Source organism: Tachysurus vachellii, chromosome 19 (assembly GCF_030014155.1).
Source record: "Tachysurus vachellii isolate PV-2020 chromosome 19, HZAU_Pvac_v1, whole genome shotgun sequence".
NCBI classification, from domain to species: Eukaryota; Metazoa; Chordata; class Actinopteri; order Siluriformes; family Bagridae; genus Tachysurus; species Tachysurus vachellii.
This window is the reverse complement of record NC_083478.1, coordinates 4883733-4908012: the sequence shown is the minus strand read 5'-3', so window position 1 is coordinate 4908012 and position 24280 is coordinate 4883733. Positions and strand designations below refer to the sequence as shown.

Here is a 24280-nt window from a genome sequence, read left to right as displayed (position 1 = left end):
ATCTGACCTGAGATCATGTAGAGGATGACGAGGAGGAGGATTTTCATCCTGAAATAAAATTCAGCTTCACTTCACTTCTACTTCTTTACTTCTCTTGAAATTTGTTCTGTCTATCACACTAAGGTAAGTTCTACTGATTCTCACGTCTACTTTGCCCTTTATAATTTGTGTTTGATGTCTTTCTGCCTTTAGTATCTGTCATTTCCTGTTTCACACAAGGCTGATTTTAGAACAAGTAATTCACACTTAGAATTGTCTAAGTGTTAAACTGTAAAGTGATGCAGATCTACATGACATCATTCTAAAATTCTTTCATATATACTGCTTGCTTTGTTAAACTGATTTTTTTGTTCACCATATTTTATTTATTAATTGTTAATCTCTTGTAATGTAAGATAATGTCCAGAACATTATAAACACAGTGTCTAAACATTGCACTGTCACTGTGGTGATGCTGTGGCACGAAAGTAAGACAGGGAACAATTTCTAAAATAAACAAAATGCTTCACACTCTCAGTTAGTTTCTCTAGTTGAGTGAAAGGTAAAATTCAATAATCACATGCAATAATTTTTATTTATTTTAATTTTCTATAGTATTCCTAAGTCTTGTATCTGGGGATTTATTTTGTCTCTTTCTGTATTGTACTTATTTGCTTTGAAACTTTTACACCAATGACTGGTAGGTTGTCATTTGTATTATATTGAGCAAGTTGGTCAAAAGTACTTTCTGGTTTAATATCTCTTCTCTTCTCTTCTCTTCTCTTCTCTTCTCTTCTCTTCTCTTCTCTTCTCTTCTCTTCTCTTCTCTAATATGTCAGTAACACAGACAGTGCCTTCATTTATAGCTAATATTACATAAATTTAATATTAATGACAAAGATGATTTATGAGCGGATCTGTATGAGATGAAGATGTTGTGATATAAATACCTATAGAGGACTATTATTTTGACCTGTCGCTGCAATGTGCGTCAATAGAAAAAAACAGGGGGGGTGGGGGGTGGACACAGGCGACAGATTACACAGCTCTAAAACACAAACAGTCTGATTTTCACAACACTGCAGTTTTAAAGCTCACTGACATCAGCAGCAATCAGATCATCCTCACATCCAAACACACACCCAACCTGCAGTCAAGCACTTCTCTCTGTTTATCATCACAGGGAGCTTAACGTGTTCCAGCACCTGGCAAAATGGGCTATCTGAAACTAATTGAGATTGAAAATTTCAAATCTTATAAAGGCCGACAAATAATCGGACCTTTCCGCAAATTCACAGCTATAATCGGACCAAACGGCTCGGGTAAGTGACAGGTTTTGTTATTGCTCACACAGATGAATACAGGTCTGATTAACGCCGACTCATTGCTCCATTCATTTAGCGCTTGTTTTGTCAGATCACACCAGTGAGTCATGCGCTATGCGTTATAAGCGCTAATAAACATCACGTTTCATGTTTCAGCCATGAGACACGCCCCTCTCTATAAAGACACAAAATCCCTACATCATTTTATTTATTCTACATAAGCAGACAATGCGATATAAATATACAATAATAAATTAATATATAACTTTTCTCTATAATAATATAATATTTTCCTTATGGTATAATAGGAATGGACAATATGCCTGGAGTGCTTTACTCTGCCTTATTTGCAGCACATTTTTCCTCTTTGTTGTTTAGGAAAATCCAACCTGATGGACGCCATCAGTTTTGTGCTGGCAGAAAAGACCAGTAACCTCCGTGTTAAAACACTGAAAGACCTGATTCACGGTGCGCCGGTAGGAAAACCTGCAGCTAACCGTGCATGTGTCGGTATGGTGTACTGTGAGGATAACGGACATGAGCGCACATTCACGCGAGTTATAATCGGTACAGTGAATGTTTTTTTTTTAAAATTATTATTATATATATATACTTTATTAAATAATTTTACGCATGTGGTAGCCTAGTGGTTAAGGTGTTGGGCTACTATTCGGAAGGTTGTGAGTTCAATCCCAGATCCACCATCATGCCATTGTTGGGCCCCTGAGCAAGGCCCTTAACCCTCAATTGCTTAGTTGTATAAAAATGAGATAATATAAGTCGCTCTGGATATAAGGGCGTCTGCCAAATGCTGGAAATGTAAATTTCATCAGTCTTTTAGATGCATTGATGTGCTTTAGGTGCCTCATCTGAATATCGGATTGACAACAAGGTGGTAGGACTCTCAGAGTACAGTGAGGAATTGGAGAAACTGGGAATCCTCATCAAGGCCAGGAACTTCCTAGTATTTCAGGTATGAAAGATTTTAGTAGCAATGCTCTTCAATGCTTTATGAGGATACGGGCATTCAAAGAGGAGATGCCAGCTCCATGTGGTGTTTGAGGACAACAACCTTATAATCAATACACAACTGTCAAACTCTATATGACTGTAGAAATGATATTACTCATAATAACACCCTCTGGTGTTTATAACATTTTATAATCACACCCTCCAGAGTCACCCAGATGAGGATGAGGTTCATTTTTGAGTCTGGTTCCTCTCAAGGTTTCTTCCTCTTCCATCTAAGGGAGCTTTTCCTCACCACAGTCACCACAGTCACCTTAGGCTTGTTCATTAGGGATAAATGAAAACACATTTAAATATAAAACCAATATTAATCTTGAAATTTTGCATTATATTAATCTTATAATATTATGTATAATATTTAAAACTTTTTGTATTATTTTTCTTATGGTCCATAAAGCTGCTTTGAGACAATGTCCAATGTTAAAAGCGATATACAAATAAATTTGAATTGAATTGAATACAGAATACCCATAATGCCCTTTGAGGCTTGTAGGAAACTGTGGGAAGAGACAGGATCTGATTGTTCCCCATGATGGATACAGTAAGTAAGTAGTCTTGAGAAGATTCTTTTGTGTAAAAACTAGTACAAAAATTCTCTGTCCTGTTTTATTCAAAATTTGAGCTAGCACTTTCTCCCTGTTTGTTTTATGTGTGTATTTCATAAAAATTGAACAGTGTTTTAGGCTCATGGTACTGTATCTTACGTCTGTAACCTAGTGTAGTTAATGTATTCAATGCTAGAGACCTAAGCACTGGATATGTCTTTCTGGATAAGAGCATCTTGATTCAAAAACAAATTCATTAACTTAAAAATGAATGTTTTTGCTCTAAGGCTAAAACTAGATTAATGGCTAAATCAAACCAATTATTTTTCAGCAGTTTAAAATTTGGTAGTCATTAATACACATTAAAAAAGATTTTCAATATGAAGGATAATGAGTACACCACTTATGAAATACACCAAACATCAAAGACATCTTAGATTTTAAATTGATAATAAATAATATTTTTGTCCCATTTTGTTTATTTACCTATTCCCACCCACTAGCTACCTCCCACTGAAACATGTTAAGCCAGCCAATCCATTTTTACAAACTACTGCTCACAGTTTTCTGTTTCTACACTGTTTCTTCTCACAGGGTGCTGTGGAATCCATAGCTATGAAAAATCCCAAAGAGAGAACGGCTCTGTTTGAGGAGATCTCCCGCTCTGGGGAACTAGCTCAGGAGTATGATCGCAGGAAGAAAGAGATGGTAAAGGCGGAAGAGGACACCCAGTTCAATTACCACCGTAAGAAGAACATCGCGGCTGAACGCAAAGAGGCCAAGCAAGAGAAAGAGGAGGTCTGCTGATAACTGAATAGCACATCAGATTATCTAAAGCTTATTTGAACATCCAGTGCTGTTTGCTTCTGCAAGTTATATGTGCTTATCACCTATTAAACCTTTACCTTTAAAACAAAATCTGTCCGTCTCTCCTCATCCCCAGGCTGAGCGTTACCAGAGGCTGAAAGACGAGGTTGTTAGAGCTAATGTGCAGTTACAGCTTTTCAAACTGTACCACAATGAGTCTGAAATTGAGAAGCTCAACCGAGAGCTGTCCCAGCGTAACCGGGAGATCGAGAAAGATAGAAAGAAGATGGATCATATAGATGAGGAGCTTAAAGACAAGAAGAAAGAGTTGGGGAGAATGATGAGAGAGCAGCAGAATGTGGAGAAAGAGATAAAGTGTGTGACAAAGACCTTTCTCATGACTTAATTTAAATGAACATTAGAATGAATGATGAATAGAAATTATGTCTTTAATGTCCTTAACAAAGTTCACACTCTTGAATATTCTGTCAGTCTAAAACCACTGTCTGCTTCCTACAGAGAGAAGGATGCCGAGTTAAACCAGAAACGGCCTCAATACATCAAGGCCAAGGAGAACACCTCACACAAGATAAAGAAGCTGGAGGCAGCACGAAAGTCTTTGCAGAATGCTCAGAAGATGTACAAGAAGCGTAAAGCAGACATGGAGGAGCTGGACCGAGAACAGGGAGCTGTGGAGATGGCCAGGCAGGAGTTTGAGGAGCGCATGGAGGAGGAGGCTCAGAGTCAAGGCCAGGACCTCACTCTGGAGGAGAACCAGGTCAGATCAGTTTCAGGTCCATTTTCTTCATACTACTCTCTCTGTATGTGATGTACACTCTTAGAAATTTTAAACATCATTTTAAACACTATTCTGGTTCATAGAAGCCCAAAAGATTTCTTTCTACTTCTCTTTTATAAATGGTTCCAAGTGGAATACGAGTTCTACTAATAATTACCGCACACTAACCTAAGGTAAATACATATATTTAAGGCTTTTATAGATTTTATAAATTCTTCCAAATACATAATGCTTATACACTCTTTTAAAAGGCTAACATGTTTTATTAAGAAGAGAAAAATTACCAATAATTTTGAGTTTCATGCACTAACCTAGTTTATACATACACACTCTTAGAAAAAAGGTTCTTCAAGTGTTAGGCGGTTCATTGGGCAATTAAGGGATCCTTGCTTTAAAATATATACTAAAGATTATTTAAAAAAATAATTATTTAAAAAAAACAAATCCAATACATGATGCTTGTAAACAAATAATTTTGTTATACTTCTGGGGGAACCATTAACACTTTTATTTTGAACCCTACTATTGAGTCATAGCCATATAAACAAGGACCCTTTACAAAAGTTTTCTCGAAATCTGAACAGTGAGAATATCAACAGTACACATTATTGATTATAGTTCAGAGTTAACTGAAAGACACCACTCCAGAGGGAAGAGACTGAAATATGATGTCTTCTGGTTTAAAAAGGTCATAGCATGACTTTAGGATATACAGTTTTTCCATCACCTTTATAAACTTTATTTATTTTTTTATTTTGTCCTGTATCTTACTACAAAATGGCTTACAGGTAAAGCAGTACCACAGGCTGAAGGAGGAGGCAAGTAAGCGAGCAGCCACTCTGGCCCAAGAGCTGGAAAAGTTCAACCGGGATCAGAAAGCTGACCAGGACAGACTGGATCTGGAGGAGAGGAAGAAAGTGGAGACTGAGGTAGATGCACGTTAATGACATTAATCAATAAATGCGCATACTATGTTAGAATTATGTCATAGTAAATCTAACATAGTTTTTCTTATATTATGGGCTATTTACAAGTCCTATTACACAGGATGGGATATATATATATATATATATATATATATATATATATATATATATATATATATATATATATATATATATATATTTATATCTAGCACATACTATAGATTTGGTGACATTTTATGCGGTGTTATTGTCTTCTATATACTGGTTATTTATTTAAATAATATAACCTGTACTGTACAGTTCATATGACAGAATGGTTTTCATTGGCATCATTTCTTAATCGATCCAATTTATGTACATTATGTTCCCCTTTGTTGACTTTAGGCAAGTCAACAAGTCAACAAGTTTTTTCAGATAAATATTCAAGACATCATTCTCTTCTCAGTAAGGTATCATCTTTTGTTTACACATGAGTTCATCTGACAATTTGGAAATCCTAGATGTTTCTGCATTACAGTACTTCTCCTCAGACTGTGACTCTGACATGTGCTCACACTGAAGCCTTTCTAAATTTAAAGAGTAATTAAGTGGAGATGAGAAGGGTGCAGTTATACACATAAATTACGTTACGGTTGTGCACTGTAGGCCAAAATCAAGCAGAAAATCAGAGAGATTGAGGAAAACCAGAAGCGTATTGAGAAGCTGGAAGATTACATTGCGACCAGCAGGTAAAAGTATAACCCTTTGTTTTGCCTTCATTTATTTTATTTATAACTTGGACTCTCAGTATTAAATCTCAGCGTGGCATTAATTATTGAATCCTTATTCCAGTATTTCAAAATTAATTATTCAGTTATTTCTCACCAGGCAGTCGTTAGATGAACAAAGGAGGATGGAAGAGGAACTGACTGAGGAAGTGGAGCTTGCCAAAAGAAGGATTGATGAAATAAACATGGAATTAAACCAGGCAAGCACTCACAACAACAACAACAACAACAATAATAATACTAATAGTAATAGTAATAATAATTGTGTCTCTTCATCCAGGTGATGGAGCAACTTGGGGATGCGAGAATTGACAGACAGGAAAATAGCCGTCAACAGCGAAAAGCTGAAATCATGGAGAGCATCAAAAGGTTGTACCCAGGCTCTGTAGTGAGTGAAAGATTTTCTTAGTCTACTTGTTTTAAATCTGTTTAAATCTTGATTCTGACTGATCAGATGGTGTTATTTGTTTACATTTCAGCAGCTCTAGTAGTAGTTCCACTATAAGTCATCATTTATATCAATGTGCTCAATAATGTCTTAACTAATCAATATCACCCATGTAACGGTGCTGTACAAGTGAAAATCCGAAAGGCTGTGATTCAGCTGTAGGCATGAGGCTGGTAACTGACATTTCAGACACAATATGGCAAATATTTTGTCTAGTTTTGCTCTGACAACCTAAATAGCTCCCAAAAAAGCTGGAGACAGACTGACTGATAGCCCATCATAAGTGTAGTACAGGTTTCACTGTTATGAACTATTGCTAGAATTAGAACATCATGTAGCCAACAGAGACAAGCAGAACGATAGATACCATGAAAGGTCTTATACTAGATATCAGCATTCATGAAATTAGTGGAAGAGAACAAACTGTTATATAATATGATCATGCATACATCTGTAGAAACAGAGGTTTGAACCCTACACTTACTTAGTAATGCCATGTTGTCATTGATGATTTTTCTTGTAACAAAAAATATTTTATTCCTCACTTAATGTCTTTATCTACTCAGTATGGCAGACTTATTGACCTGTGCCAGCCAACGCAAAAGAAATATCAGATTGCTGTGACAAAGGTTCTGGGAAAGAACATGGATGCTATCATTGTGGATTCAGAGAAGACAGGTAGAGACTGCATACAGTACATCAAAGAGCAAAGAGGAGAACCAGAGACTTTTCTGCCCCTGGACTACCTAGAGGTACATCCTGGAGTAGAAACTGAACATCAATTAAGTTTCCGTCATTTTTCATTCCTGATTGGTTTCCCTTGATTTCCTCCTTGAAGGTAAAACCCACTGATGAAAAACTGAGGGAGCTACGAGGAGCCAAACTGGTGATTGACGTGATCCGTTATGAGCCACCTCACATCAAGAAAGCTTTGCAATACGCCTGTGGAAATGCTCTTGTGTGTGAGAATGTCGAAGATGCACGCAGGATCGCGTTTGGAGGGCCTTATAGGCATAAGGTGAAGGAAATCAGCAAAATGTGTATAGCACACTTACAAAATAACAGATTTTTTGTATATATACAGTATTCAGTAGTCAATATTAACAGTTTGGCTGGGTTTCTCAAGACTGTAGCCTTGGATGGCACTCTTTTCCAAAAGTCTGGGGTGATCTCTGGAGGAGCAAGTGACCTCAAAGCCAAGGCTCGACGCTGGGATGAAAAAGCTGTGGACAAACTCAAAGACAAAAAAGAAAAGCTAACCGAAGAGCTCAAGGTAAACACAGAAAGGATTATCAAGTTTTAATAGTATGAATAGTATGCTGTTTGTGCTTTAAGTTTTTGTTACTGATCTCCAGAAATTCTCTCTTTTCAGGAGCAAATGAAGGCAAAGAGGAAGGAAGCAGAGCTGAGGCAGGTGCAGTCTCAGGCCCATGGCTTACAAATGAGACTGAAGTACTCTCAGAGTGACCTAGAACAGACCAAAACACGTCACCTTTCCCTCAACATGCAGGTACTCTGAACTAAATGTGGTGTTGGTTGGTAAAATGGTCTAAAAGTCCATTAAGCTGTTGTTAATTGACTGTGCTTGTAGGAGAAATCAAAGCTAGAGAGTGAACTGGCAAATTTTGGACCCCGAATCAATGACATCAGGAGAATCATCCAATCACGTGAAAGAGACATCACACAGCTGAGAGACCGCATGAACCTGGTATGGACATGGATTGAATGCAATCCAACTACACAATTCAATATGGGAGGTATTAAGAGTTGAGTTAATATCGAGATTGTAGACATTGAGCATTAACTACAAGCATTGCTATTTAAATGGAAGAGAAGCCTTGAGAAGATTTTAGAAACCTTGAATGTCACCAGAAGTCAAAAGTTGCATGAGCCTTGCTATAAAATGGGCTGTAATTACACTCAAACTTAGGAATGCCATATAAGGCCAATATAAACAGATAAATAGCAACAATTAATTATTAATTGTGTTAGTCATTATAAGAAACCTACTTCATAATACAGCCCTATTTTGAACAGAGTATTTGGTTCAATTTTAACAAACACCAAACACTGATTGAAGCAGCTTTGTGGCCCATCTCTGAATACCAGTACATCTCTAACTCTGAATTCAGACCCATAACTGTCAGTTTAATTAGTAACGATACTGCCTTCTAGGTGGAGGATGAGGTATTTGTGGAATTCTGCAAAGAGATTGGAGTGAGAAATATCCGAGAGTTTGAAGAGGAGAAAGTTAAAAGACAGAATGAGATTGCCAAAAAACGGTGAGTGCTTGTAATATTTGGACTTAACTGCATATCTATTGCCTACTCATTTCACCTTAATCATATTACAGACTTGAATTTGAGACCCAAAAGACCCGCTTAGCCATTCAGCTGGACTATGAGAAGAACCAACTGAAGGAGGACCAGGAGAAAGTGATGATGTGGGAGCAGACTGTGAAGAAGGATGAGAGTGAGATCGAAAGACTTAAGAAGGTAATGGCAAAGGAAATCATTTCAGTTCCAGGGTCCTTGGATTGATCCTGAGCTTGGGTTACTGTCCATGCAACGTTTTGCATGTTCTCCTCATGGGTTCTCAGGATCCTCCTACCTCCTAAAACATACTAGTAGATCAATTGGCTATGCTAAATTGCCCCAGGTGTGAATATGTGTGTTCAGTGTGCCCTGCAACGGATTGTTGTCCAATCCAGGGTGTGTTCCTGGCTCTCACCTAGTATTTCCTGGATTGGCTCTAGATGCAGCATGACTCTGATCAGGATAAAGCAGTTCCTGGTGATGATGAAGATAAGCATGATGATGATGATGATGATGATGATGATATTTATTGATTATTAGAAACTTTTCACCTCAATTTGTCCCTCAGGAAGAGCACAGACAAATGAAGATCATTGATGAGACCATGGCTCAGTTGCAGGACCTCAAAAACCAGCACCTAACTAAAAAAGGCGAAGTCAATGACAAAAACCGAGAGATGGAGGACATCCGCAAGAAACTAGGATCTGCCAACAAGTGAGAAAATATATATTACCCTCTATACCATTGAAATGCAGGTTTACCCAAAGCAATATCTAGTTTGTGTAGAGAGTGATCCAAGCATAGAGCTGGTAAGTTGTGTTGGGATTTATCATCTGTGACCTTTGTGACTACATCATGCTTCTAGAGAGCTCACTCAGCTCCAGAAAGAGGTGACAGCTATTGAGACAAAGCTGGAGCAGAAGCGGAGTGACAGGCACAATCTTCTGCAGGCCTGTAAGATGCAGGACATCAAACTGCCCCTCAAATCAGGAACCATGGATGACATCAGCCAAGAAGAGGTAGAGTGCTAATTAAAAACTAAACTCCAATTTTTGTTCTTTTGATAGTTAAGGTAACTTCTTAAAATGTTTCTGCTTGGAAACCCATCTAACAGGAAAACACTTTGCTGTAAGTTTCTCTGAGGTTCTTCAAGAGGACCATTAAAGATATCTGTAACCCTACAGCCAAGAACACTTTCACCCTAAGAGTTGTTCTTTTCTTTTCGTGAAGCTTTGGCTTATTGTTGCCTTGTGCAGGGAGGTTCCCAAGTTGATGAGTCCATCAGCAGTCACAAAACCTCCAGCTCTGTGCATGCCAAGGAGGCCCTCATAGAAATTGACTACAACAACTTACATGAAGACCTCAAAGTATTTCACAAGCTTACACTAAAAATTCCAAATCAATCTTAGTGCAATTTCCATAACACATACTGTATTATTATTATACATGAAAACCACATAGATGTCATCCGTTTTCTGAACAGGATGCTTTGTCTGAGGAAGAGATCAAGATTGAGATGAACACTTTGCAGCAGAGGCTGAACGAGCAGCAGAGCATCCTCCAGCGCATCAGTGCTCCCAACATGAAGGCCATGGAGAAGCTGGAGAGTGTCAGGGACAAGTTCCAGGAAACCAGTGACGGTATGCCACAGTATTTAGGAAGCTATGGCTAGCTTTAGAATTTTTTTTTTGACTAAAGATCACTAGGAAATTTTAAATCTTTGCAAATTCACCAGAATAGTTCTGAAAGCATCTGTGTCTCATAGGCAGAACGGAATTGATTGGATAATAACCTCATGGTCAGACCTCAGAGGCAGCAAACCATTGTGGTATTAAACAGCTGACACTCATAATGTTTTCCCCAGCAAAATATTAAGACTATTAGCAAGCTGGATATCCCTAATGTTCCTAGCTGTCATTAACTAGCCAACCAGCTAAGAAGCCAATGTTAGCAGTTCAAAGGTTGACATACTTTTGTGAATATTAGATATCATAGAAATACAGATTTTATACAAGCTTTTATACAAGACTACTTTTAGCTGATGCATAACCTATCTAGCAACAGAATGGTCTTGATTGGTAGAATTTCAACCAATAGTTTTAAAGGAAACAGCTGGTACAAATACTTCTACTGAAGATGCAGTCTGTTTGCTAGAAGTAATTATAGCACATATTGAAATGAAAACAGTTATCTTGTTAGACAGATGACTAGTTAATTAATGATAGTTAGCACATGTAATTTACTGTTAGTGTTTTATTAGTGGAAAAAGGTCAAATGGACAGAACAGTGTGCTCTTTATATTAGCTGTCTACTCAATTTCCAAGCCACATCTCTAAAATCAGTAATAAACAACTAATAGTTATAAAAATGTTTCTAGTTAGCGAATTAACTAATCAAATCAAATTTTATTTGTCACATACACATACATACAGGGTACAACATGCAGTAAAAGTGTTTTATAGCATTTGTCTGGTATTTAAGCATAAAAGGAATGCAATTAGGGATAAAAAAAAAATAATAAAACCAAAACCAAAAGGAGATAGATAAATAAAAAGTATAAACTATATAAAAACTATATAAAATATGAAAATAAATGTGAAAAAATAATGTAAATAAATATACATAAACATATACATAAATGTGTAACTAATTAATTAATTAGCTTATTATTAATCATGGCATCACGATCATCATTATATTATATATGTAGATGCTTTATTGTCTGCTTTATTTCATATTTGGATTTTATTCCTTTTGGGATTGTCTATATTTCAAAATAGAGTTCAGTGCTAGCTAAAGAACAATCTTCTGTTGTGTATGCGTTTTCAGAGGTGTTTATTTGGTCTTTGGCTTTGCCTTATTTGTTTCTAAAAGAGCTGAATTCAAAGCTCCTTAAAAACTAATTCACCACAGAGTGCCACTTCCATCGTAATATCTCCATCAGCTTTGGTGGGCTTTTTCTCAGCTTCAGTGCGATTTTTCTCAGCCATGCTCTCATAAATGTAAAGATTATCCCTCACTGTAAATCTTAGTTTTTTTAGTGCAATTTAATTCACAGCTTTTCAGACATAATGATACGAAGAATTTTAAACGTATATTAATTTTATTTATATTCATTTTAAACCCAGTCTAACCTCTTCAATATTGTTTCCTGCAATAGACAGTAGCTAAGATTTAGAATAAGATAGACTTCAACCACTAATGAATTTTCATTTTCTTCCAAGGTAAATATGCCCTCCAAACAATTTTTTATGATCACTTTTGCATGTGTGAGCCCAGTTTCTTGGAAACACTGTACTTTATGGCTGTACTTTTTTTTCCCACAGAGTTTGAAGCAGCACGAAAGAGAGCTAAGAAGGCCAAGCAGGCATTTGAACAGATTAAGAAGGAAAGATTTGACAGATTTAATACCTGCTTCGAGTCTGTCGCCACCAATATTGATGAAATCTACAAGGCCCTCTCTCGTAACAGCAGTGCACAGGTCTGGATAAAAAAACTTTTTATGATCACCCAGCATTTTCAAAGACCTTTTAACTCGTATCTGCCTAATGATATTAACTGATTTGTTTCAGGTTTTATATTAATTAGACAGATAGATGCTGTAGTTATCTGGAGAGAGAGAGAGAGACAAAGGGAGAGACACAAAGAGAGAGAAAGACAGAGATAGAGAGAGAGAGGGAGAGAGAGAGGTTACTTTACGTTCTTCCAAATGTAGTTTTTAATTGTTTTAATTGTTAAGTCGCTGTTATAAATATAAATCATTTTATTTGTTCCATCACAGGCATTCCTAGGCCCAGAGAACCCTGAGGAACCATATTTGGATGGAATCAATTACAACTGCGTGGCTCCTGGAAAGAGATTCAGGCCGATGGACAACCTGTCTGGAGGTGAGAAGACGGTGGCAGCCCTCGCTCTGCTTTTCGCCATTCACAGGTAACATATCATATAAAATACAGAAACTCAATTCCCTCTAATTAACAGTAGTGTATTCTGTCTTTTGTTATTATACTTTAGAAAGATTCGACAGCCTCAAGAATTATTGGCACCCTTCATAAAAACGATTGTATGAAATAACTATTAATAATACGCTATAATTCAATCATTCAATAACATTTTTATTCAAACCATTCCACTTAACTTTAACAAACAAATCTTCAAATTACTCACACTCACTCACTGACTCATTTTCTACCGCTTTTCCGAACTACCTCGGGTCACGGGGATCTTCAAATTACATATTCCAAAATTTTAAACCTTTATTAATTATTATTATTATAAACTTAAAATAAATTATTCTGTTTCTATACTTCTGTAAAGCTCCTTTAAGTCAATGTGAATTGTCAAAAGCGCTATACGAATAAATTAAATTGAAGTGAATTGTATTAACACCCTTCTGAAGAATTATATTTTAAATTCATGTGGATTTTAAAAAATGGATTCATCTTGATTCATCAAAAAGTCCTCAATAAACTTGTGTAATTCTCATAGACATTTACAGCATATACGGCATACAACCTTCCGATGGGTAATCCAACACCTTAATTACTAGGCTACTACATGCCCAAAGGCGACCCATCCCCACACTGAAGAGTGAAAAGTCTGTGGCAATTCATGCAAATATTTATTGTCATTTCATACTGTAAATAAATAGCTTGTATAAATTGGAACAAAATGTCTTTTCTCCAGGAGCATGGCTTAACACATAAGGGAACATAAGGTGTTTGACTAGCCTAGGTGAGTGTTGGGAAGCAGCTGGTATTGTTCTTTGGCTCAGGACTGACTTAAGGAAGAAAGTGTTGCACAGTCAGTGGTGGCTTGGATGCTTTCGTACCTTCTACCATATCGCAGGTGGAGTCTATCAGAGAGGTGAAAGGGGTCGGAAAGATCTTCTGAAATGCCTGCAGCTTCAAGGATTCAGAGGTTGTATGAGGTGGTGATGGCTGGTAGAGAGACTCCACTGATCTTCTGAACTGTTCTCACTACTATCTACTCTAGGGTCTCATGGTCAGAGGCTCAGAATTTCCTATTCCACATGGTGAGACAGCCTATCTCTCTATTGTAGAAGGTGGTGAAGATATGAAGGGGAAGCTGGTTTTCTTCAGGTCTTATCAACATTAAGAGATCAGTTGTTGACTCTACACCATTCTTTGAGCTTCTCCATCTCCTTTCTCTATGATGACTCTTTGTTGATCATGAGTCAACTGTAGTGTTATCACAAACTTGCTAATGTGATTTGAACTGTATTTTGCAGGACAGTCATGTGGCAGCATGTTGACTGAATACACAGCCCTGGGAAAGTGTGGTGTGCTGGAGGTGGTGTTGCTGATCCTGACAGACTGACAAAAATCTCCTAGCTAAAAAAGATCCAGGATCCAAGTGGCAGAGCAGGATAGTCAAACCCATCAGGCTCAGCTTATTTGTCTATGAGCCTAATTGTACATTGTACAAAGAAAGATGGTTTGTATAGCAGATATGAAAATAAAAATCAGCACACAACCAGAAACCCTGTTCTTTTTTTCCAGTTCAAACTGAATTCACCAATGGCGCTGGAGTTTCTTGTAATAATGATTTAAAAATAGATAAAGGATGGTGAAATGGTCATTACATTAGTGTGGGATAGATTCAGACTATAAGCTATACATATATAACAGTGGTGTCATGCACCTGTTTTTGTAAGGGGGCAAAGTGTGCACAAGACACAAACAGGTGACATTAAGAGACACGTGAATTTTGAACCATCATCTTTGCATGTTAACTTTGTGTTTGCAAGTTTTGTGATCTTTCCGTGGTACGGGGGGTTTTCACTGACAAAGCTGCCATTATCCCACGATCGTGAACATAGACAGATTACATATTCAGTATATCGTTCACTGAATTGCTTAACCTTAGCCTTTTTATTCAGTACATTCATTTTCATAAAGGGGGCCAAAATTTCTACAAGCCACTATATCTACTATGCCTGCGCGTTGTCATTTTCCCTGAAATTTTTAATCCAATAAGAATTTGCATTTTAGCTACAAGCCTGCTCCTTTTTTTGTCCTTGATGAGATCGATGCTGCGCTTGATAACACGAACATTGGCAAGGTGTGTACACGTTGTCTATGATTAGCTCATAATATTTATAAACTCACTGAAATGATATTTCTTTCTTTTTACGACATTTCTCTAGAAGTTAGTCTGTAAGTCTTGTTGTTTATTCCCTGAAGGTGGCCAATTACATAAAAGACCAGTCTCTCCAAAACTTCCAGGCAGTCGTCATTTCACTGAAAGAAGAGTTTTATACCAAAGCTGATTCTCTTATAGGAGTTTACCCTGAGGTGTGTGTATGTGTTTGCACATGTGTGTGTGTGTGTGTGTGTGTGTCTTTGAACCAGTATACCATAAATACCATAAATAGGGATGTGATTGTTAGAAGAGAATCGACGACTTTCAGAATGAAACAAACATTTTATCCAAATTATACTGCTGTAATTTGCCAAACATTACAAATCTAATTGTGTTAATAAATGACACGTTGTGAAATTCTGTGGTGTTAGATAACAGTGTTAACACTGTGTGCAGTAACACTAACATCTGATTTATTTCTCTGCAGCAAGGAGACTGTGTCATCAGCAAAGTGCTGACCTTTGACCTCTCCCAGTATCCCGACGCCAATCCAAATCCCAATGATTGAGTTCCCTCGGATTTGTTGGCTGAAATCACCCACAAACGTAATTACTGGTGATGAATCATGAATCATGAATACACCAATAATGTGAGTTTAGTGCAGAGATGTGAACAGTGTTGTGATCTCACACCAGGAATCGTTCTATTTCTGACCTCGATTACATGTTGTTAAAAGATGTGAATGCTCACATACACTTATGTCAACAATAATGTCATAGATACATAATGTTTATTCCATGTTAACACAATATCCAGTGAATGTTAACGAAAGAATGAGCTGGTGCTGCTTTTGTGATCATAGGTGTTTCTCTGTAATATTTATTCACACTGCTGACTTGTTAATCCTGTCATTCCCTGTGTCGTTTTATGATAATGCCTGAAGTGAAAGAGGAAAAAAAACATGCACACACAGTTGTCAGTAGAAGAGCTACTGTGTACATTTCATATCATATCCAGTGTTAATGTAGCACATGTTAAATGCAAACTGAATAAAATCATGATACAGTCACTTTTTAGAGGACAAACTTTAATTAAACCTGCAGTTATTTGCACTTTTCTCATTAACGTGGACTGGGTTGCATGAACCAAGATTAAGGATCTGGATTAAAACCAAATTTTAAACTGCTGAAAAATAATCGGTTTGGTTTAGCCGTTAATCTAGTTTTAGCCTTATAGCAAAAACATTCATTTTGAAGTTAATGAATTTGTTTTTGAAACTTACATTTGCATTTACAGCATTTGGTAGATGCCCTTATCCAGAGCAACTTAAAAAAGTACTTAAGCCTCTATCATTGAATACATTAACTCTGGTTCACTAGGTTACAGACTTAAAATACCATGAGCGTATTTTTTTTAACACACACATACAACAAACGGGGAGAAAGTCCTTGCTCAAATTTTGAGTAAAACAGGAGAGAGAATATTTGTTCTAGACTCAAAAGGGAACTTCATCCTCATTTGGGTGACACTAGAGGGAGTGATTAAAAATGAATAATGTCCTTTCTGCAGTCAGATACATTCTGACAATTGTGTATTGCTGAGGAGGTTGCTGTCCTCAAAGACCACATGGAGTTGGCATCTTCTCTTTGAATGTCCGAAATCTTACCAGCCTAACTGGAGCTGGTACAATCTCTGGATGCCTCGGGGTGGGTAGAAAAGAGAAGCAAGTGGAGAGAAATTAGCATAGCTGCTGTTTATAATATTAGCAAGCTCTAGATGATAATGTGCATCTACTAGAGCACAGGAGTATGGAAAATATTATGTGTACACCTGACTAAAGAGATATGTCTTTATTCTACATTTATTCTGGGAAAGTGTCTGAGTCCCAAACACTGCCAGGAAGACTTTTCCAAAGTTTGGGAGCTAAATATGAAAATGCCCTACTACCTTTAGTAGACTTTTATATTCTGGGAACCACCAGAAGTCCTGAGTTTTGTGATCTCAGAGAGCATGAAGGATTGTAGCGTGTTAGAAGACTATTCTGTACTCTGTAGCAGAGCTTCGCAAACTTTTTATATGTCAAATAGATTACACACATTAAAGTTTTCTAAACATAATTTTAGTATATAAATGTTAGGGTCTCTGTTTAAATGTATAGAATAATAATGTGCTTGTTATTTGGAGCTTTTATTTCCTGAACTTTTAACTAGCAGAACACATGAGGGCCATAGACAGATAGATAGATAAGACAGACAGACAGATAGATAGATAGATAAGATAGATAGATAGATAGATAGATAGATAGATAGATAGATGTAGATAATGTTATTGATCTTGAGGGAAACTACAGTTACATTAGTGGGAAAACTGATATTTACAAAAGTTGTTATACAAAATCGTTATTAGTTGTTATGATCAGATTTCATGTGAATCGTTACCAACGCAAGCATAATCTATACAAAAACGTATTACAGAAAGTCTCATCCTCATAAAGGCGTTAAAACTTCGTAATGTTGCACGTTGACATCAGATTCCACCCCCACGTGGGTGAATTGCTCAATCCCGAATGCGTCATTACGCCCTACATAGGTGCACTACATATGGTATGAACTAACGTCCTACCGAGTACACTAAATAATCACCGGGGAGACATTCGCTACACAGCAGCTTTATTACTGTAAAGATGAACATGCTTGTACAAGGTGTTGACGTCCCAGTAGCCGATTGGCTATTTCCTTACAAGCCCCTGCCCAAAGCGTGCTCGTATTGGTCAATACCTATCCACAGTCAGAGTGTCAGATATGCCCATGACTACCCACACAGTTAGCTAGTAGTTTAAAAGGACCACGCTAGAGTACAGAGTGCTGAATTACTTTTAACTCTTATTCATAATGGATAATATTAAAGACGGCTGGTTCACTGAGACGTGCACGTTATGGCCCGGTCAAGCGATGAGTCTTCAGGTAGAAGAGATTCTCTATCAGAAAAAGTCCAAATTTCAGGATGTGATGGTGTTTAAAAGGTAAGGGTCAGATCAAGAACAAGCTGGGGCTGTAATAGCTTCCCGTTGAATGTTAATGTGCTCTCAGGAATTCACGACTTTACCTTTTTTCCCTTAAAGGTTGCTTTAAAAATAACGGCGCCTTCATTAGCGTGCGCGCGCGCGCGTGCACGAGCCACCGTTTGAATTTAGCATTTAGCATCGAACTGATGACCTGCCTCGTGTAACGCGTTGTGAATATAACTATGCAGTTTTATAGGTCTAAGAGTTTACTACGAGGCGTTTATAACAGTCCTGACGAGAAGACTGAAGTCTGTTGGCCACAAATTGCCCATATAATCACGAGGGAATGATAGTAATGTTGTCAGCAAGCATGTTCTCAAATCTCCTCAGTTCTAATGAGCAGTGCGTTCACTACAGAAGTCTGTGAATCAAAGCTTCTGAAAACCTTTCAGGAAAAGTGTGCAGTACTATATGTTACTTGGCTATTCCTTTAAGCAATAGGTGTTATATTTACTTTATCCTGCACTGTAACAGCATAATAATACGACAAAAATTATACTCTGAAAGGTTAAAGGAAGTCAAATAATCACTTGGTACAACCATGGTGAGCAGAAAAGCATCTCAGTGCAAGTGCCGAACCCTGGTGTGCAAAAACAGCAGAAGAACAGAAGGTTTTTACATCTTAAATAGTTCTATCTATCTATCTATCTAGATAGATAGATAGATAGATAGATAGATAGAGAGAAACAAACAATAACATTATTATTGCTTATTTGTGAAATAGGCTAGAAGTTTGGGAATAAATGGACCAGGGGACAATTTCCAATTCTTTATTTGGAGATCAGATTTGGAGATCTTGTGCCCACAGTAATAACATCATATTTTTGCTCTTATGCTGTTTGAGCCGATTAACACCAAGTTTCAAAACGTTTCGAGATACTTTTCTATTCACCGCAGTTGTAAAGATGTAAAATGTTACTAGAGACTTCCTGCTAGAGCAAACTAGTTCGCTTCTGCAGAATTAGTGTTCGTTTATTTATCTTTTGTGTCCGTGTTCAATTGATTTTTACTTCTCGGCAAATTCCAAAGTCAGCGTTCTATGTGAAAATTCTGTCAGGATAATGCTTCGTTTTTCTAACAATTTTCATTCAATTTCAACCCGCCTCAGAAAACTGCCTGGCTCAAACAGAAATGTTGTATCTTAATGCCACTTCTATTTTTTTTATTGTAATCTGCAGTATAAACAGAGCCTGGTACTCACCTTTAAAAAAAACAAACAAACAAACAAAGAAAACACCTATAACCTATTTAACCAGGTTCAGAGATTTCAGTAAGTACAGCTGTTTGTGTGTTACCGGCCCCATTGAGCATGTTAGATTTCTTTACTGTATTCCTGCTGTTGTCTGCAGTAAGACCTATGGAAATGTCCTGGTGTTGGATGGTGTGATCCAGTGCACGGAACGAGATGAATTTTCCTACCAAGAAATGATCGCCAACCTCCCGTTGTGCTGCCACCCTTGCCCTAAGAAGGTAATGAGTGTGTATCTTCGTCCTGGCTCCTCGGCTTATATAATGCAATTATTATGGTCCAGGATCCCTGAGATCGAGTTACTGTCTGTGTGGAGTTTTGCATGATTTCACACTATCCCTGTGGGTTTCTTTCCACGTCCCAGTAATATGCTGGAATAGGTTGCGTCTCCACCCGGACCCTGACATGGATACAGTGGATACTGAAGGTCTATGAAGAGTGCATCACTTTTTGTACTCTTAAATGTTCCTTGACTTCATTTTAGAAAAAAAAACATATCGCAGAGCCATCTTCAGCAGCGGTGTAGCGGTTGCCCAGAGTTTGACAAATCAAGGTGGCAGTATTTTGTTTGTTTTATCACAGAGGCGATACCTTATAGCTCCATGGTTCAATCCTGAGTTCTGGGTAATATCTGTACAGGTTTCCTTCAGGTTGAACAGTTTCAACCCATCTACATTTACATTTATTCGTTTAGCAGAGTTTTATTGTTTTATTCAAAATGACATACAAAATGCAGGAAAAACCATGCAAAGCTGGGGACTATACAAGTAGTGCTACTATACAGTAGTTTTAAAAACATGGTAATAGGTGGACTGGAAACTCTATATTGGTCCTTAAGTGTGAGCGAATTTGTGTGTGAACGGAGTCTTGATACAGACTAGGTGTCTCATCTACATTTACTGCATTTATCAGACACCTTTATCCACAGCGACTTTATATTTAATCTCATTTGATACAACTGAACAAATGAGGGTTAAGGGCCTTGCTCAGGGGCCCAACAGTAGTGGCTTTGTGGACCTGTGATTCAAACTCACCACATTTAGATTCTGGGGTCTAACTTTGCTTCCAAATTTATTATTTATTTTAATTTTATTATTTTAATTTAATTTTAAATTTATTTACATAAGAAAGATATTCTTTAATATCTTAAATATTAACCCTGAAAGATATTTATCTGCTAGTCGAATTCCCACATTGTCAGCAGAACTACTACTTCTTTCAAGGCTCACGTAAAGTAAAGGGAAACAGAAACACACCAGGTTACGGCTAGTTTTGTATTTGTAACCCGTGCATGCCATAGGGCACTGTCAGAATATAAAAGCCAGCAGTGATCGTGACGTCTATCTACAGAACGTCTTGCTTAAGGAGATTTAACGGTTTAATACAGACATTTGTAATAGTTTGACTCTTTTTGAGCAGGTTCTGATCATCGGTGGAGGAGACGGTGGGGTGCTGAGGGAAGTCGTGAAGCATCCGATGGTCGAGTCTGTAGTTCAGTGTGAGATCGATGAGGTACGTATCGGGTTTCCTCGCTGCTTGAGCTGTTTGGAAGAACAGATGTGTAGGCCGATCTATTGCACTTTCAGTTCTCATATTAAGCTTTGCGGGTATGTTTCAAACAGGATGTCATCAATGTTTCGAAAAAGTACCTCCCTGGAATGGCAAAGGGATTTTCTAGCCCCAAGTTGACTCTGAATGTTGGAGATGGTTTTGAGTTCATGAAGATGAATCAGGATGCTTTCGACGTCATCCTTACGGACTCCTCAGATCCTGTTGGTAAGCATGCAGTGTAAAATAGGACACATTTTCTTGCCCTTGCTCCATGGTGAAGCATAACAGCTCTGTTTAACACTTTAATATTGACTACATTGTATTTTGTTTCCAGGTCCAGCCGAAAGCTTGTTCAAAGAATCCTACTACCAGCTGATGAAAACGGCGCTACGTGAGGGGGGAATTCTTTGCTGTCAAGGTTAATAAATTTTATCACAGACTTGAACAGGGGCTGTGAACTGACAGACCACCATCAACAAGCAGTGTATCAATGGACTGAATTGACTACATGGAAATAAGCTCAAGCACCATGTCTCTCTGTCTCTGACTTTAAATTTAAAAGCGACGTGTTTCATCCGACAATCCACTTTAAATTATCTTATTTATAGGCATAAGCTAGTTATTAATCAAAGCATTAAAAGGTATATGTAACCATTCAGGCATGATTGTAAGCAAGGAATTTCTTTACACACTTTCCATGTATAAAGGTCTTAGAATGTCTGATCAGACGTTATGCTCCTTTTACTTTTACAGGAGAGTGTCAGTGGCTGCACTTGGAGCTGATCAAAGAAATGCGCGTCTTCTGCAAGTCGCTCTTCCCTGTTGTGGACTACGCTTACTGCACCATCCCTACGTACCCGAGCGGCCAGATCGGCTTCATGCTCTGCAGTAAAAACCCGGTGAACACCCCTTCTATACAGAGTAGTGTGCGAGAGTGAATTTGTGTGTGCACGAGCGAGAGTGTGTTTCTCTTACACTCTTGTACTTTACTTTCTGCAGGAAACAAATTTTCGTGAGCCAATGAGGGAGTTGACGAACGATGAGATTGAGAGCATGGACCTTAGATATTACAACCCTGAAATCCACAGAGCTGCTTTTATTCTACCTGAATTTGCCAGAAAGGTGAACATGGACAATTAGCTACTTACTGAACTGTACGGCACACTGGAGCGTAAGCGTTTTCGTGAAGGAGTGAAAGAACATCTAATTTCCAGTCTTATCATGTTAAGGGTATACAAACTTTTGCACGGTACTATAGTTTGCTGTATTAATTCTTAACAGTGATTTTGTCCTGGCCAATTATAGTTTAAAAAGAAACTTATTATTATTATTATGAAGACATAGTATTAGACAAAGGACATTAGACAAAGAAAGCAACGATCAAATAAGGATAAATACAAGATATTAAGAAAGTGATAAGAAAAGAATCTTATTAGGGGTAAATTGTAAATTGTTTATTAATTACATTTTAAATGTGTTAAATCGACAAGCTGCAGGTAGTAAACTAACCCGAGTAGAGTACAATGAGTAAATGTATGAAGTTGTTGAAATTCTGTTTTATTTGTATAGCCTTTTTAACATCTGGATATTTCCGGTACTGTTTTGTGATTTATAAATCATTTTCTTTTTATAAGTGTGTACTATACGGGCAAAAGGTGCAAAAGTTTTGACATGAAGTCTGTTTTGATAAAGTTTTCGACCGTTTGCTAATGGAGACTTGAAACATGGAGGCATAGAAATCGATCCTAAGCCATCGTAGCAAAATAGTTCGTCTCTTATTGCGGTCTGAAGTCATCTTCACGATTTCTAATTGGCACTGAACACAATAAACTCCAGTATCTTTAGGCTGTTATGTGGGGTCTGTCCATTATTAGAGTGATGAGACTCCAGCAAGAAATGGAGCACCAGGATGATGAAATGATCACACTGATTAGTGAAACCAGGAGGATTCCGTGTATAAAGAATAATGGAGAAAAAACAAAACAAAACGAGAATGTCGGCAGAAACCACCGTATTTCTTAAAATGGTTTGGTTTATGTTGACGTAAGCATTGTTTTTCTGCATACGATGCTGTTTGGAAATCCCTGGAGCTGCAATAACCTGTATTTATCTCTCCTTCTTTTCTCTCCCAGGTTCTAAGTACAGTGTAACTGGATTCTTGGCTGCCATCTTGTCTTAACGCTGCTTTGTGAAATCAGGGCGAAGCCGTTAGTGCAACGTGTGTGTGTGTTTTGTTTACCGCCTTTCCTGGTCATGAAAAGGGAATTTATGTGCATTTTGCACACTTCGAGCTCCTAAAGACTTCCTGCTTTTTATTTATTTGCTTTTTGTTGCTTTCTCATATCCGTGTTCAGTTACTGACACGAGTGACCGAACTTTCTCATCACACGTTACATGTTCTACATGACATACGATATGACGGTCATAACAAGGTCAATGCAAACGTCGTCTTATTTTGTCTTACATTCCACTACGGCTCTGTCCTGAGCTTTTTCATCTCCGTTTTGCTGACATGGTGATCAACTTGAAGATGCAGCGTTCGAGTTCGGTGGTTGTTGAAACATGAACATGAACTTTTGTTAGTAAAATTTTAGTAAACTGAGAGATAGCAGCTTGATGGCTAATTAATCTATAGTAACAAATGTTAACAAACTTTAAAATGCTACTAATAAAGTAAGCTAATACAAATTAACATCAAGGAAAAATGGTTTCAAGTAAATATGCATCATTATGAATTATGTGCTGTGTCGTTATCAATTTTTTGCTCAATATGCATTTAGTGTGTAACTTGTTGGCTTTGGATTACTATTGCTAAAAGAATAGGAACTCAGAATAGGAACTCTGCAGGCTAAAACTCACAACCCGATGTGAAACATGCTTTTAGGTTTGTAACAATGTCCAAAAATGGGTCCAGTCTCCGCTCCAAGTTAAATCATTCTGATCAGTTTTAAGTGTGCCGATTAGCAGTGTGTCTTTTAGGCTCTGTGGGTTTAGACCATCATCGTGTATCTGGTACTGGAAGCAGGGATCTACAACTAAACTATCTATAAATTCATGTTCACTTTCTTAAATCTGTAACATGATTTGAAATAATAAAATGCACAACAAAAAACCGCTTTATTTTGTCTTTCTGGGTGATGGCAGCGGTGGCCTACTGCTGTGCCCATGAGCAAGACTTAACCCTTACTGCTCCAGGGGGCGCTGTATCATGAGCAAGACCCTTAACCCTCACTGCTCCAAGGGCCCTGTATCATGAGGGAGGGCTTTAACCTTTACTGCTCCAGGGGCGCTGTATCATGAGCAAGACCCTTAACCCTCACTGCTCCAAGGGCCCTGTATCATGAGCAAGACCCTTAACCCTCACTGCTCCA

General features: G+C 37.7%; 2 protein-coding genes across 4 annotated transcripts; both read left to right on the top strand.

Annotated features, from left to right (window-relative positions):
* The first annotated feature begins 1005 nt into the window (after window positions 1-1005).
* On the top strand, window positions 1006-16025 carry LOC132862849 (structural maintenance of chromosomes protein 1A-like). Of its 3 annotated transcripts, XM_060895174.1 has the most exons (26): window positions 1006-1301; window positions 1683-1871; window positions 2165-2277; window positions 3473-3676; window positions 3822-4060; window positions 4205-4463; window positions 5273-5413; window positions 6056-6138; window positions 6278-6377; window positions 6458-6565; window positions 7192-7377; window positions 7464-7643; window positions 7752-7898; window positions 7998-8135; window positions 8217-8333; window positions 8801-8907; window positions 8979-9120; window positions 9509-9654; window positions 9806-9959; window positions 10197-10307; window positions 10424-10580; window positions 12267-12421; window positions 12722-12873; window positions 14955-15024; window positions 15147-15257; window positions 15533-16025. In XM_060895174.1, the coding sequence occupies exons 1-26, from the start codon at window positions 1193-1195 to the stop codon at window positions 15611-15613; spliced, it is 3699 nt and encodes a 1232-aa protein (XP_060751157.1). In that variant the 5' UTR covers window positions 1006-1192; the 3' UTR covers window positions 15614-16025. The 3 variants fall into 3 exon arrangements, 2 of the variants coding, with proteins under 2 accessions (XP_060751157.1, XP_060751158.1); XR_009650064.1 differs by lacking the exon at window positions 15533-16025 and having other exon boundaries at window positions 14192-15024; window positions 15147-15196; XM_060895175.1 differs by lacking the exons at window positions 12267-12421; window positions 12722-12873; window positions 14955-15024; window positions 15147-15257; window positions 15533-16025 and having other exon boundaries at window positions 10171-10307; window positions 10424-10554.
* Window positions 16026-17828: 1803 nt separating this feature from the next.
* srm (spermidine synthase) lies at window positions 17829-23647 on the top strand. Its single transcript, XM_060894680.1, has 8 exons — window positions 17829-18067; window positions 19459-19579; window positions 20778-20870; window positions 20981-21134; window positions 21244-21327; window positions 21663-21808; window positions 21909-22031; window positions 23042-23647. The coding sequence occupies exons 1-8, from the start codon at window positions 17937-17939 to the stop codon at window positions 23057-23059; spliced, it is 870 nt and encodes a 289-aa protein (XP_060750663.1). The 5' UTR covers window positions 17829-17936; the 3' UTR covers window positions 23060-23647.
* The last annotated feature ends 633 nt before the right edge of the window (window positions 23648-24280 follow it).

Excerpts from the sequence above, each read along its gene's own strand:
- LOC132862849 (XM_060895174.1), top strand. The coding sequence starts at position 1,193 with ATGGGCTATCTGAAACTAATTGAGATTGAAAATTTCAAATCTTATAAA. Across the intron at positions 8,334-8,800 it reads TGAGAGACCGCATGAACCTG|GTGGAGGATGAGGTATTTGT; the intron begins GTATGGACATGG and ends ACTGCCTTCTAG. Across the intron at positions 12,874-14,954 it reads CTGCTTTTCGCCATTCACAG|CTACAAGCCTGCTCCTTTTT; the intron begins GTAACATATCAT and ends TTTGCATTTTAG.
- srm (XM_060894680.1), top strand. The coding sequence starts at position 17,937 with ATGGATAATATTAAAGACGGCTGGTTCACTGAGACGTGCACGTTATGG. Across the intron at positions 19,580-20,777 it reads GCCACCCTTGCCCTAAGAAG|GTTCTGATCATCGGTGGAGG; the intron begins GTAATGAGTGTG and ends CTTTTTGAGCAG. Across the intron at positions 21,809-21,908 it reads TGCTCTGCAGTAAAAACCCG|GAAACAAATTTTCGTGAGCC; the intron begins GTGAACACCCCT and ends TACTTTCTGCAG.